The sequence below is a fragment of the Platichthys flesus genome, chromosome 10 (assembly GCF_949316205.1).
Source record: "Platichthys flesus chromosome 10, fPlaFle2.1, whole genome shotgun sequence".
Taxonomy (NCBI): domain Eukaryota; kingdom Metazoa; phylum Chordata; class Actinopteri; order Pleuronectiformes; family Pleuronectidae; genus Platichthys; species Platichthys flesus.
This window is the reverse complement of record NC_084954.1, coordinates 7,338,128-7,352,111: the sequence shown is the minus strand read 5'-3', so window position 1 is coordinate 7,352,111 and position 13,984 is coordinate 7,338,128. Positions and strand designations below refer to the sequence as shown.

Genomic DNA, 13,984 nt, shown 5'->3' with positions numbered 1-13,984 from the left:
GTTTTTAAATATATCCGTCTCTTTGTTCTCCTTTTGAGATTATCCCTCTTTATACTTTATCCAATGCTATATTATAGATATATAAATAGGCCTGAATATTAGTCGGGGATGATGTGAATAAAGAGGGGGGGATTTTACGTTTCGCAAAAGACTACTGGTCTAACAAGGTGCTGGATGAAATGAAACGGCCAAATAAATATCTATAGCTAAAGGGCACTGAAGGGAATCAAATTAGTCATGTAGCTTGAAGTCCGCTACACCAGACACAGACCCGGTCCACCTGGAGCAGGGCAGACCATAAAGACCTATTTAATTCCTGAGAGTGGATTCATCTTTAAAAGCAGAAAGGACGACGTCTGTCTTTATTGCGTTTTATGTAGCTGCGATGTGGATGTTAGCAGCAGAGGCCCCATCAACTCTCAATGCTTCATCCGTGTTTGCTCATTTATCCATATCTTTATTTTCTTTGACACTATCAGAAGACATCTACAGTTCAAACACAACATTTGGCAAAATACATTGATTTGGCGAAACAAACAAAAGAAATAAAACCTTACTGATTGACTCACTGACATTTTCAGTGAACTGGCAAAAAAAAGTAAAAAATTGACCATCTTCATGTTCAATCACACAAGAAGATTTCATCTCACTTGGTTATACAGTGTTTTTAATGAGGACTCCAGCAAAATCATGGGCAGGTCAGACAGTATCCAGAGACGTCCTGATTCACTCTCTGGTGAGGGGACACACTCACAGACTCAGACACGGGGACAGAGAAGGTTGCGGCTCCTCGTGTTTGTTTTTGTGCAAATAAAGAAAAAAGGAGTGAAAGGAAGAGAGGCTGAAAAAGACGGACAACACTCAGAAAGGGAAAAACTTCTTGTTTCTTAAAGTCGCCGACCTCAATGGGCTAGGAACCTTTTTCTGATGATTAAACTGTACAGTATGAAGCCCACGGGCGCCAGTTCATAGTGAATCTGTGGGACAGGCAGAGGTCTTGCATGACAGGTTTTTGGATCTCACAATAGCTCCATCTAAAAGACAGCCACCAGCACAGTGACTCACACAACTCCACATGAATGAAAGTGCTATATCTCTGCTGCATTTGAGTGGGACTTCTTTTCAATTAGGTCACACCAACAGGATTACTGCCTATAAAAACTTCTCCAGTGTAAAATTACCTCCCCGGACGAACTCGTCCACCTTGCAACACTGACACCATTGTTTCTGATGCAGGTTATTATTTTCAAGTCTCTCTCTCTCTCTCTCTCTCTCTCTCTCTCTCTCTCTCTCTCTCTCTCTCTCCTTTCACGTTGATTCACAGTCTCTTGAAGCACCAGCTTGACTTACAAAGGAACAGTGAAATCACATCCACCGCCTGACGACACTTGCATGTTATAAAGAGATTTAAACATTAAAAATATATACAACACCACTGTTTTTCCTCCCCCCCCCCCCCCCATGAATGCAGACACTGCGGGCGCTCCCTCCGTCTGGTTCACACAAACAGGAATGATCTGTGTTAGTGGGCTGGATCGATCCAGTCTACAACAAGGTTTTATATACAGGTTTTCGTGATGGCATTCGGAGCCATATTCTATAAGAAAAATAATTGGATTCATCAATATTTACATCAATGGTCCCTTTTGACAGTGTGAAGACGTATCAAAATGATAATAGACCTGACTCGCTGGAGTACTCTGACCAAGAAGCCACTGGCTTATCTTGCATAAAATGTTGCCATGGTTTTGCACAGTACCATCTTGTCAATAGCTGCAGAACGCTGTTTGACACACATTGATTGTGGTGTAATATCTACAGATGCTGAGCGGTCTGTTAGTAGTGTGTTCTCGAGTGGTGTAGGGCTGTAAACAGGAGTGTAAAAAAAATAAAACTTTAACAAGCCACTGCAAACTCCCCGAACAGCACTGGTGTAATGATTCAAAAACAGAAACGTGGAGGATCTCGCTGCAAGCACATTCTTTCCTAACATGTGGGCAGATCTCACCTCATCTGAGTTGGTCTCATTCTCACTCGCTTTAACCATAGGCTGCAGGAAACAGTTTCAAAAAAATCAGTGTGGATAATTGAGATGAAATTGTCGATGGGAGAACAGAAGCAGCAGCATAACAGAAAGATTCCGTTGTGTGTTAATTTTGTGCTATTTCTGTCCGTCACGTGGTGCGAAATCACTTTTCAAGATCAAATCAGTCGGCAACATAATGAGCAGTGTGGGAGTTTCACATCGCGGCACAATGGCTCGGCACTGTGCCGTCGCCATCCACATGGGATCCCACCGCACTGTGACACATCACAAGTGACAATGAGCGATTCGCAACACGATTAAAATAGTAACCTCCCTCTCACCGAGCGGAGTCACGTCTGCTGTCAGAGAGACGAGCGGGGCGATGATCACCGTATGCCTTCAACGACCACAGAGCACGATGAAGATCTGTCTCACTGCTCTGGGGTCAGATCGGCAACCGCAAGATCAACTGTGCAAATGCAAACTTAGAAAAATATGGAGAAAAGAATCACAGCTACATAATTTCCATTATACACATTATGTACATGACACATTTTTTTTCACATTTGAGTTCAGTAAACACTGCATAGGTGACTGCATCACTAGCACGGATGAAATTGTTTCTTTTTTGAATCGTTTAATGCCTCACTTGAATAAATATCACATAAATAATTTCGCTTTTTCTTCCAAGTCTACTTCTGCAGCCAACACTATTGCAAGGTCCGCTGTGTGCCACTTCATGAGAAGGTGAGTTTTGAAGAAAGATAAAAAAACAGCAAGCTTGCATTCAGAGCATGATCTGTCGTTCACGCGCACATGCATTCATAACTCATAGTAAACAAAGAAAAATTGAGAATAGCAGCAAATGTGGGTATGTTGAGTAAAACATGGATTAACGCAACAATAAAAATGTAGTGCATTTGTAATTTCCTTAAAAAATAAATACAAATAACAATGGATTAAAGAAAAAAAGGCAAAGTAAGGCTTAGCATTATGGCTCGCAAATAAAAAAACAAGATGGACATCTCACTGAACCACTAGAAAAACAGCTCTCCACAGAACAGCCAACATGAACCTTCATGTCAACCGAAGGACAAAAATCTTAAAGCACTGCCTTCAACAACAAAACAAGCCCTTCATAGCCTTTCACAGCACTATCCACCCCAGTACCACTTGTCGAGGTTATTGAATGCCTTGTACTCCTTGTGCCTGCGCAGGTAATCACAAGCCAGGCATGTGTGCTCTGCCCAGAAATAAGCCTTCTTTACTTTAAAGTGCCGCCGCCACTCAAAGTACCTGACGTACATTTCTTCATTTTTGTCCAGGAGCAGCAGGTAGTCCGCCAGCTCCTTGGGTGAGGGGAAGTCATCCACGTGGATGAAGGCATCTCCCTGGATAAAGTTCTCGTAGTTCGTCCGGGGCGGGCCGAGAACCACCGGCACTGTCCCCACCGAGAGCGGGTTGTACAGTTTCTCTGTGATGTAGTCCTTGTGGATGGAGTTCTCAAAGGACAGATAGAACTTACAGCTGGCCATGGTGGGGAAGTAGTCCTGGTCGGCGATGTATTCCCCGAAGGCTTGTCCGTAGGCGTGAACCTCGATGTGTTTGTACAGCTCATTGTAGTACTTCACCCGCACGTGGTCCTGGTTCCAGTTGCTCACAATCCAGCAGATCAGCTTGTTTTTGCTGGGTGGCACAAAGTCCTCCTCGCCCTCCGCTGCTACGATGGACCCATAAGGCACTTCAATGTCAGCATCCTGACGGTAATTGAGAGTCAGATTGAAGATGTTCTCGATCCCCGGCAGCTGGGACGAGTGCGACGGCGACTCCAGGTTCATCCACACCCACTTCTGGAAGGACGGTCTCTGGAACGGCGGCAGGTTGGAGAGGTCGGTGCAGATGTCTCGGTGATGGATGATGACGCCATCTGACTTGTTGTAGAAGTTTCTGTCGGCCGTGATGAAGCAGCCCTCGATGTTGAAGAGAGAGCTGCAGACGCTCAGGTCGTAGGTCTGTCCGAAGGGCCAGAGCCATATCAATAGGGTGGTCACGTTTTTATCGCTCTTGGTGGAGAAGAGAGTCTTAACGTGGTCCGTGGATGCTGTTGACTCGACGGGACCTGACAGCCAGCTGGTGGACGGTTTAAAATACATCAAAAACAGAGTGACAAAGCATCCCAGTATGAACGTGCCGAGCAGAAGGGGTCGTAGGATTCTGTGAAAAGGTGCAGATGGCATACTCTGTCCTGAAAAGGGCAAAAAAACAGAAGAGAAAAGTCATGATCAACAGGATGCTACACTGGAACTATCACGTTCTCATGTAATGACTATTCCACTGGAACATTGACTTTGAATGTCTCAATTAAATCCAGCATCCGCCTCTTCTTGCAATAGCCTACGAGTACACACCCTCTGCTATGGGATCAATAAAATGTGTGACCTCCTCGGGCACAATCTGAACACAAACCTTGTGGATTTGACGGAATGCTGAAATCTGAGCGGGAGTGGGCGTCGTGGGGGTCGGAGGGAGCAGCTCCTACATCGGGTCGACGGCGGGATCAATCTTCGTTGTGAATCAGCGCTCATAGAAAAAGAGCTGCAGGTCACGGCTAAGAGAGGCCTCCTGCGCTGAAAAAATAATGATCCTTAATGATCTAATGAGGCGCGTTTGATCTCGAATGCACGGGTCCTCTCAGCGATGCCTCCTTTACATGAGCAGAGGGAGAGAATCAGAGAGAATTGGTTAGGGTCTACAGGAGAGGGGGGGAAAAGACACAAAGCATCACCAAGAAAACACAAAGCATGCATGTGTTACAGGTTATGTGCTGTCAGCGAGCAGGGGAAGGCTTCATCTCCACAAACAACTCAACGGATGAGCTGGTAAATAAAACAAAAACACTACGGTTATTGCAAAATTTCCGGCTAACAATGGTTGTTGTTTCAAACGTTGCCATTTAAGCTTCGGGTCCAGGCTTCCAACTGTTATTAGCTTTTGTCACGCACGTTGTGTACTGTAAGAGAATGCTGCCATCTTAAGGCAGAGCAGAGTAGAAAGGCCTCCCCTGGCTCTCCAGCTCTCTGGGGCTCTACACACCTGCATGCTGCATAAACAGGCCACACGGGCAGGAATAAACCTTCAGGGAGGATTTTGCTTATCTCATGCGTCACTGAACCATAATAACACCAGTAATTGCAACTCAAACGCTGATACTCTCCACATTATGTGTCCGGCGCGCCACGAGGGGATTGATATCGAGGCACCGCCGCCGTCGGCAGCATCGTGTGTGTGACTCAGTGGCAGTGATGTGCACCACGAACTCGGGGCCAGATGAGGGCAACTCCTTTTAAAAGCTTACGGTATCAATACATTTTCATGTAGGCAAATCCTCTTACATTGCTGAACCACGCTTTCTGCAGCCGTGATAAGCTCTTTGCTTTACAGGGGACGCAGCCCGGCGGTGCACATGTGGCTATACCTTCCTATGGTGGTGCCAGGGAGTGGAGCGATCAGGGCTGCGGAGATCAAAATCAAGGGGCCTATCAAATATGCAGTGTGTGGTGGTAAAGTTATAGTGTCTCCATGGTGATGGTGCTGAGGTCAGAGTATTTGATATGGGAGCGTTACACGGCTCACAACACTTGTTATTTTCCTCCCTCCCTCCCTTCCATCTTATGAGCCCGGAGTGGGGCACGTGCTCTGCCCAGGCGCTCATTCACATTTTAAAGAACATAGCTGAGTTTTTTTGTGTATTTTTTTTTTTTTTGTCAAATGTATTGTGATGTATTTGGGACACAGGGAGAGGGAGAGGGAGAGAGAGAGAGAGAGAGAGAGAGAGAGAGAGAGAGAGAGAGAGAGAGAGAGAGAGAGAGAGAGCATTGCATGGCTGAGTAGTCTGCAGCAGGGTTTGAAATGTCTGGAGCGAGGCAGGAAGCACAGATATGCTTTTGTGGGGGAAGCATCAGTCACAGTGAATTCAAGATGTGATTTCAGTAACAGGTATAAAAGGACAGGATGAAAAAGCTTGACCCCTTGCACACCACAAAAAAATAATCACATATTGGCCATTTACTTTGATTTATGTGTGTTCTGTCAGGAAGGCCACAGCACTGAAAAGGGGACACTCCATCCCAGGTGAGAATTAATTTCCACCCTGTGAGCACTGAAGGTCATTTTAGAACGTGATGCCATATAGAGGAGGAAAATGGTTGTCAAGTGCACTGAAGTTGATGAGAATATTCACATTTTTGGCGCACCAGAAACGTGCAGCGGTATGAATTAAACCCATGGAGGATGATGCTGGAAAGCAAAAGACTCAAATATGCAGAGGAGTCCAATCTGAATCATGTGTATTCCCTCAATATGAAGTGTGCATGTGCGCTATGGTTATGGGAAGGCTAAGAAAAACAAGCTTCACGGTCATACAATGGAAAAAAGCACCGATGATTCATAATTAGCTGGCCGGGAATTGTCGTCAAAAGAGCAGGTACCGCTGCTGCTGCTGCCGCCGCTTCAGCCACCGGGGGAGAGATAGAGGAGAAAAACAGCAATTTCACTCACCATCTTGACAAGCGCGAGTCAAAACAGACCTTTCCTCTCATTTCCTCCAGAGGACCGGACCCTCCTCGAAGGCAGCGCGACGGAGGATGCGTGGATGCGGCTGCAGGGGAGAAATCCTGCCCGTGCGCGGAGTCGTGTTCGCAGGGATGGATCCGGAAGAGCCCGCATCCATCGTCTCGATCCTCGATGATACCTATGCACGGTCGGCTGCAATGTGCGCGCGGTCTTCTGCACGCCAACGCGCACACAATGACGGCTGCACACACACACACTCAGGGACACACACACACGCACGGAAAGAAATGAGCAGGGAGGAGAGGACGGGTGCATCGGAGGCTAAGCCAGCAGCCTGCACGCCAGAGTCATGGCTCGGTGTGTGAGGACGCCATGTATGCCCAGGCATGTGATGCGATGTGGAATAATTCCCTGCTGCCTGCCCATGCGCTACCTTCCTCTGTTTACCGTCAATGCAGCTGCAGGCTGTGGCAGAGACTCCGTGCACGCGTATGCGTGTGTGCGTGTGATGCTGAGATAAGTGCACGTTACACTTTAACCATCAGTTTATGGTTCAGATGAGAAAAGACGGGAGAGTCGTGCGTGTGTGTGCGTGTGTGTGTGTGTGTGTGCAGGGATCAGCAGGTTTCCCCTTTCACAAAGACTGATGTACCAAAACAACACAGATATGGGAATGTAGAGTGTTTGTTTGTGTGTGTCTGCCTCTCAACCAAAAAGGCAGTTAGAGGTGATAATGCACCACCATCACCACTAACCACGTTACACACAAGTTATTAAAGCACCTAATGCAGATTTCCAGGTAATTAACAGAAGCTGATTGGCTGCATATCCTGTAACAAACAGAACACTAATGTCTCTGTGAAGAAGGTGGCTGAAAACATGCTGTGAAAATCGGTGTCACCAGGTTTGGACATTTAAAAAGCCTTTGGTTTTGGTGTAATTGAATCTAAATGTAACTCTTAAATTGTTGAAAGAAAAACTAATTTTCAACAATTCAGAAGGTTTGAAACCCTTCAAATTCAATGCAAGCCTAATTCGAATAACAAAATTTGAGGTTTTGAAATGTCACATTACACATCCGAGATAGCGTGGATATAGAATCTGCCTGGAATCTTTGAATATCCAACAATTAGCCAATCAAATTGCGCTCCACCGGTCATGTGGTGCTGATGCTTGAAAACATCACCATCCACGTCTTATTAACAACTAAAGAAAACATTTAAAGAGGCAATTTAGAGCGTCCAGGAAGCATAGAGGGACCACGTCGCTCCACTTCCTCCCACTCAAGTTTTCAAGTCTTAATGGCAAAAATGGCCCCACAATGATGGTATTGAGCCAAAATTAGCCCTCATAACTAAAGAAAGACAAGCACACACACATGACATATTTGAGATGCACAAGGACACACATACACATTATTATTAATACTTATTAATATTTTTATAACATGAAATAGGCTAATACGGTTCAGTGACCACATTGTACGTCTAAATAGAAACTTCCTTCACACGTTTTAGCAGCATCGGTGGATTCTTACCTGACCCGTCACATTTGCTTACAGAACCAAGTGCTAATATCGGGAAGTGGTTCTATAGAGTCACACATACTGTGTGAACGGTGCCTGGAGGAGACACAGAAATATCCACACGTTTGAGAAGACCAGTTTCTAAAGTTTTTAAATGACATAAGAGAACACACACCGTATAATCATGATGCAGGTGGGCTCCTCATGTCTCATATAGCTGATGCTTGGCCCTGGAAGGTGCAGATTTCAAGTGTAGGACACGAGGTGTGCAGCTTTGTGCAAGTGGATCTTCTTGATCCTCTTTTCTTAGCCTGACATACACAAATAACAGAATACACACAAGGAAGGAAAGGGTTTCAATGTAGAAATGACAGCCTCACCTGACATTGTTGCACTTAACTATGAAGGGACCATGGTATCTTCCAGAGAAGGTGTCTCTCCTGCGGGTTGTCAAGGACTAAGTGGGGATGGTGTTGGACGTCTGATCTTAATTCGAGGTTATGGTCACGAGCACATATTTGGTGCCTGTAAAGTGGGAGTGGCTAAAAATCCCAATGTAGATACAATTTAAATAAATAAATAAATAACATAGATTACGACTGTTTCTGTAGAAAGGGCTTTAACCTTTAAATATAATCTTAAAATACCCCTAATTTATGATATTTGCAATCATTTCATTTTTTTTCTGCTGCTGTGATTTAATCATGGATTTGTTGCAATTAGTTTGGATTATTTGTAATTATATAAAGTGGGTCAAATAAATACAATTTTACAGCACAAATAAGCTTAAAATAAGAATCAGTTTATTTGAACGATGGGGATTAAGATACCAATCATGATCTTAAAATATGAATCATGCAGCTCTGGTATGAAATACCAATGGTGTTCTCACCTAATGCCCCCCCATATTCAGGTTTGATATAGTGTCAGTTTACAGGAATCATGCTGCAGTTCCAGGTGGATACATCGGAGACGGTGACAAAACACATGCTGGTAACGTTATTTATCCCAAAATGTGCCAAGGCGGTTTCAACAAGTAATACTAGGACATCAGTTAAATTAACAGTAATTCACCATAATGTAAAAAATTAAGAAAGTGATGTGGTTCATCATACAATTATTCATCAATTTCATTTCATCCATTCTGTAACCAGAGCCCCATTAGGTTTTTATGTCAATACTTTTTGTACCAGGAATTCTGTGGTCAGATCATTCTTGCCACCTTCGCCGCTCACCACCGAATATGGCAGCCCATTTGCGAGTTATCTCCAGGTAGATGGCAGGTTTGTTGGGCAGGTAGTCCAGGTACACCGTCTGGCTCGTCTTGGGAATGGCCATTTCAATCTGGGTCCCCTCGTGCCACTCGTTAAAAGACGTTATAGATATGAAATCGGGCCTGGCCTCTAATGCCTTGCTCAGCGAGGTCTCGTAGTATTTGCCGTTTATGCGGTTTCGAGTGTTCTGGAGGTTCCATGGTCGGATGCTTGTGTCTATATAGCCCGGGCCCACACTCGGGATGAAAATCAGGTTGTTGGCTTCGCAGAACGCTTTGATAGAGTCCCAGTTCCGCTGAGTGGATCCATAAGAAAAGCCATTAGTGGCGAAGTAAGTGTAGACACCATCGAATCCTGACGTCACGATATCTCTCTTGTGTTTCTCCTCGACAAGAAGGGCGATGAAGATGGCGTCATATGGGGTGTGCCTGATGCTGTCAGCCTCTGTGTGTTTCAGCAGCTTCGCCCACTGCTCTGAGTTCATCAGATACGAGTCGTACACATAGAAGAGTGGGAGCAGCTTGCCAGTGTTCGTACGGTACTTGAAGAACGCGGGGTGCTCTCCGTATCTGAGGAGGAGCGTTAACAGATTGATTATCAGACAGAAAAATGTCACGGGAATCCATAGACGCATGAAAACATAGTAATTATCGATTAATGCAACGAGTCGTGACAAAGTGATTCGATGAGACAGTGTGAGACTGAAGAAACACAGCACTACTCACCGGTCTATGATGTATTTGACATTAGAGAACATATTGACTTCATCTCTGTCTTTGTATGGCTCAATGTGAAAAGCTACCTGTGAACACAGACATCACAGCAACATAAAAACATTAGCACAGACAATCCAATCCACATGTTTGTTTTAATATTCAAAGTATTATGGATTACATCACTGATATACTGGAGGATAGATACAAATATATCACAATGATTCCTATGATGGCATTTTCAAACACTTTGATACTTCAAAGTTTAACCATTAATATTATTAAAAAAATATGTTAAAAATAACTATATCACAAATGCAGCCAGATGCATAGAACTGGAATCAAGAAAATCGATTTTTAAGTAAAATGTAAACATGAATTCACAGCTTTTACACATTGTTTATTCATTCAATTGGTAAAGTTTTCATATCAGCCGGGTCATACCTCGGTCATGTTAGTAAGTGACTCTGTCATCAAACATTTGATCAGCTTTTGTGTGATGACTCATTAATATCTGCATACAGACCTTAATATGGTATTTATGAGCCACTTCCAGCAGCAAAGGGACAAAGTCATCTGTTGGTTCACCGTTGTCATCTTTCATATCAGGAGGATACCAGGAAACAGCAATGACCCCTGGGAATAAACACAGTTACAGGTCAAACAGAAAGAAACTGAGAGAAAACACTATATAATAACCATAATAATAATAATACTAACCAGAAGTGCAAACAAAATGGCAGTTAAAGTGCAGAGATGGAATATGTAAATAAATATGAAGTACAGTTAGAAATATACATGGAATATAAATGGAAATATAAATGGAATATGAACAGTAAAAAGGGGGAGGTATGATACAAGAATGATGAATACACTAAGAGCAAGATAAATATATAAAAATATGAATACACTATAGGTGGGATAATACAGTAGGAATAAGTTAAGTGCAAATGTACAAATGTACAAATGTTCAAGTGTGCAAATGTTCAAATGTTCAGTGGCTGGATACGAAATGTGCAGTGGGAGTAATACTGTAGGGGTTACTGCTTATTTCTTTCTTAATTCTTAAACACGTCACACAACTTTTTCCTAATTTAAAAGTTCAAAAGAAATCCTCTCTTACCAATAGCTGCAGTACGTAGCTGCTGCATGTGATCCTGTATAATGGAGGGGTCCTTTGAACTGTAAGCTCCCAGAGAGGGGTAGAAGTTGGACCCGATGTCATCAGGCGGGCTGTGTCTCCCTTGTGGATACCCATGAGCCACCTTCGAGTCCCAGTGTGGCAGCTGCGGATGGTCCCAGTGGATGTATTTGCCATCGAACTTGGGGTTCCCAAACCACGTGTAGTAGAAGGTATGGACATAGTAGTTTGGAGGAGGAAACCTCCTCAACGTCGCCTCCAGTTCTTCATCTTTGTCCGACTTAGCAGCGTTGCCCATTTCAATCTGATGGGGTTTAATGACGTTTTCTCTCGGGATCTGCTCTGCATTCTTTCTGTCTGGAAACACGGGGCCGCTGAATGGAGAGTCCTCTGGGGAGAGAGCCTTCAACACCAGCGTTATGACGAGGGCGAGCAGAATCAAAGCTAATAATGTGATGCAAGATTTGCGCCTGAACCTTCCCATCCTTTAGTCTGTGCTGGAAGAACTCCACAATTCATTGCTGAGGCAGCAGAGAGGGACTGTTGTTGGAGAAGAAGCCATCGAAACTCAGTCAGTGAGTTTTTGTTCAGCCTGGAGGTTTGAGGAAAAAATAATTAGTTAGAATTAATAATTATTCTACTAAAGATTGTCACAATTGATGCAGTTATTGGGTTGGTCCATAAATATACATGAACATGGTGTTTGAAAATCAAAATTTCAATTTAAGACTAAAACTATACCAAAATTGATTAACCTGCTATTTTCTTGATTTAACCTTAAAATCCTCATCAATATTCCTTCAAACACATTTTCAAATTTTAAGGCCTCAGTTGACTTGAGACAATGTATATTATGAATTGGTGCTATACAAATAAAATTGAAGTGACATATATTGACGCTGAAAGAATATTCCAATTGCTGCAGCTGTATTTTAATACTACTACTAAGTAAGTCAAGTCCATGTTTGTTTCTAGGGGAAACAATGATGTGTAATGGAGAGTGGGGGGCCCGTTGGAGCCCAATGACAACAGCGATACCCCGGGGCCCCTAAATGAGCCAGATCCGCCCGTGATATAGACAGGGCTGTTTGGAAAGACTGCACTGAATGCGGAAGTCGGGTCAAAAACACAGAAACAGTTCAAGTCCCTTGTGTTTATCAAATATTTTAAAACAGTTTAGAGATTTATCAAGAGAAAATGACCATAACAAGCAGATCCACTGCTGCAGCTCCAAATGCAAAAAGATGAACTTTGGACTCAGCGGCAGAAATGAGTTTGATCCTCAGACACACACACACCTCCGGGCTCCCGTAGAGAAACCACGTCTATTTGAATCTAAAAACAGAGTGTTCGATACCCGGTTCAGTCCCTGTCGTGGTGCAGAGGACGGGACATCTTCTCAAAATGTACACACGCACAGAGCAAACCTGCACTTCTGGTTCAGCAGCCGTCCCGACTAACGGAACAGATCTGGAAACACCGGGACTGGGACAGAGGGTGGACTGTGACCCATCCATGTTGTTAAACGAGCCGAGGTCACATGGTGTATCTCGTTGAGACAACGACATCGATAGGAGCAACTTTCACTGAAGCACGGAAGGGATGCCGCCCCCGTTCGACGTGGATGATGTACTGCACTGGAATTCTCGATAGCTAGATAGACAGATAGACAGACACAGGGGCGGCTCCTGGTACAGGCGACAAAGGAGGTTAAAAGAAAACATCCTCATCCTGCGCAAAAGTCTACTGCGGATATCCTGCGCAGAAGCATACTGCACAAATTCTGCGCAGAAGCCTACTGCGCACGCATATTTTCTTTTTTTTATTAAAGATTTTTCTGTTTTTGTATTTAATTAATTAAAATTGACATAGTGTACGATATTATGCAATTAATAGGGAAAATCATGGCAACTTTAAGAGTACAGTAAATTGCCAACTTGAATATGGGAAAGAGTGGGACTTGTAACCAGGTCTTTCTTGTTGGAGACCGACCACTCTACCGACTAGGCCACACCAGCTTCTGATTCCCATGAGGAACTAAGGACACTAAGAAGATGGGCAAATGATCATATGTGTGTGTGTGTATGTGTCATTCTATGCTGCTTTTGATACACACTTCAGAGAAAACATTTTCTACTTTACTACATATATTTGACAGCCTTACTCAAAAGTAACTTTTATATTTTTGGATTTTAGATACTGGAGGATTTAACATGCTTTAAAAACCTATTGTTAGAGAATAACCCAGTAGTTTTCCAACCTTGTCTTCGGAGGCTTTTCAAGAAACACAGTCTGTCCTGAGGAGGCCCCCTGCTGGCTGCTGGGTTCCTCTGCTGCTCTTGCTTGGTTTGTGTGGCTTGTGATTAACTTAAGTTGTCCATAAAAGAAAATCTTTAATATCCTTCAAGGGCAATTTGATGTACAACCAGTAATCAGTGCAAGACAAAAATAAACCAATATACAATGTAAATAAAACACAATATAAAAACCCAGTTTAGACTAAGTAGCAGGGAAAAATTTGCTTTTAATAAATGAATTGATAAGTCGATCAACAGAAAATTACCCGTGAACTACTTCTACTTTTAATTTCCTGTTGTGTTTCTAATAATTATTGATGTTGTTGACATTTCCTTGATAAATGGGTGGAGGTTTTATTACCTCTGCTAAGGAGGTTATGTTTTCATCTCGGATCTGTCAGTCAACAGGTTATGAACATGTTATAAACTACTGGAC

General features: G+C 43.5%; 2 protein-coding genes across 5 annotated transcripts; both read right to left on the bottom strand.

Annotated features, from left to right (window-relative positions):
• Positions 1-432: 432 nt before the first annotated feature.
• On the bottom strand, positions 433-8,803 carry fut9a (fucosyltransferase 9a). Of its 2 annotated transcripts, none has more exons than XM_062397087.1 (3): positions 6,584-8,803; positions 4,493-4,730; positions 433-4,271 (listed from the first exon to the last, which is right to left on the bottom strand). In XM_062397087.1, exon 3 carries the CDS (start codon positions 4,261-4,263, stop codon positions 3,181-3,183), a length of 1,083 nt encoding a protein of 360 aa, XP_062253071.1. In that variant the 5' UTR covers positions 4,264-4,271; positions 4,493-4,730; positions 6,584-8,803; the 3' UTR covers positions 433-3,180. The 2 variants fall into 2 exon arrangements, with proteins under 2 accessions (XP_062253071.1, XP_062253072.1); XM_062397088.1 differs by having other exon boundaries at positions 433-4,156.
• A 101-nt stretch (positions 8,804-8,904) lies between these two features.
• On the bottom strand, positions 8,905-12,766 carry manea (mannosidase, endo-alpha). Of its 3 annotated transcripts, none has more exons than XM_062397084.1 (5): positions 12,609-12,766; positions 11,234-11,843; positions 10,637-10,746; positions 10,123-10,199; positions 8,905-9,966 (listed from the first exon to the last, which is right to left on the bottom strand). In XM_062397084.1, the coding sequence occupies exons 2-5, from the start codon at positions 11,733-11,735 to the stop codon at positions 9,333-9,335; spliced, it is 1,323 nt and encodes a 440-aa protein (XP_062253068.1). In that variant the 5' UTR covers positions 11,736-11,843; positions 12,609-12,766; the 3' UTR covers positions 8,905-9,332. The 3 variants fall into 3 exon arrangements, with proteins under 3 accessions (XP_062253068.1, XP_062253069.1, XP_062253067.1); XM_062397085.1 differs by having other exon boundaries at positions 12,454-12,763; XM_062397083.1 differs by having other exon boundaries at positions 12,550-12,763.
• Between the last annotated feature and the right edge of the window lie 1,218 nt (positions 12,767-13,984).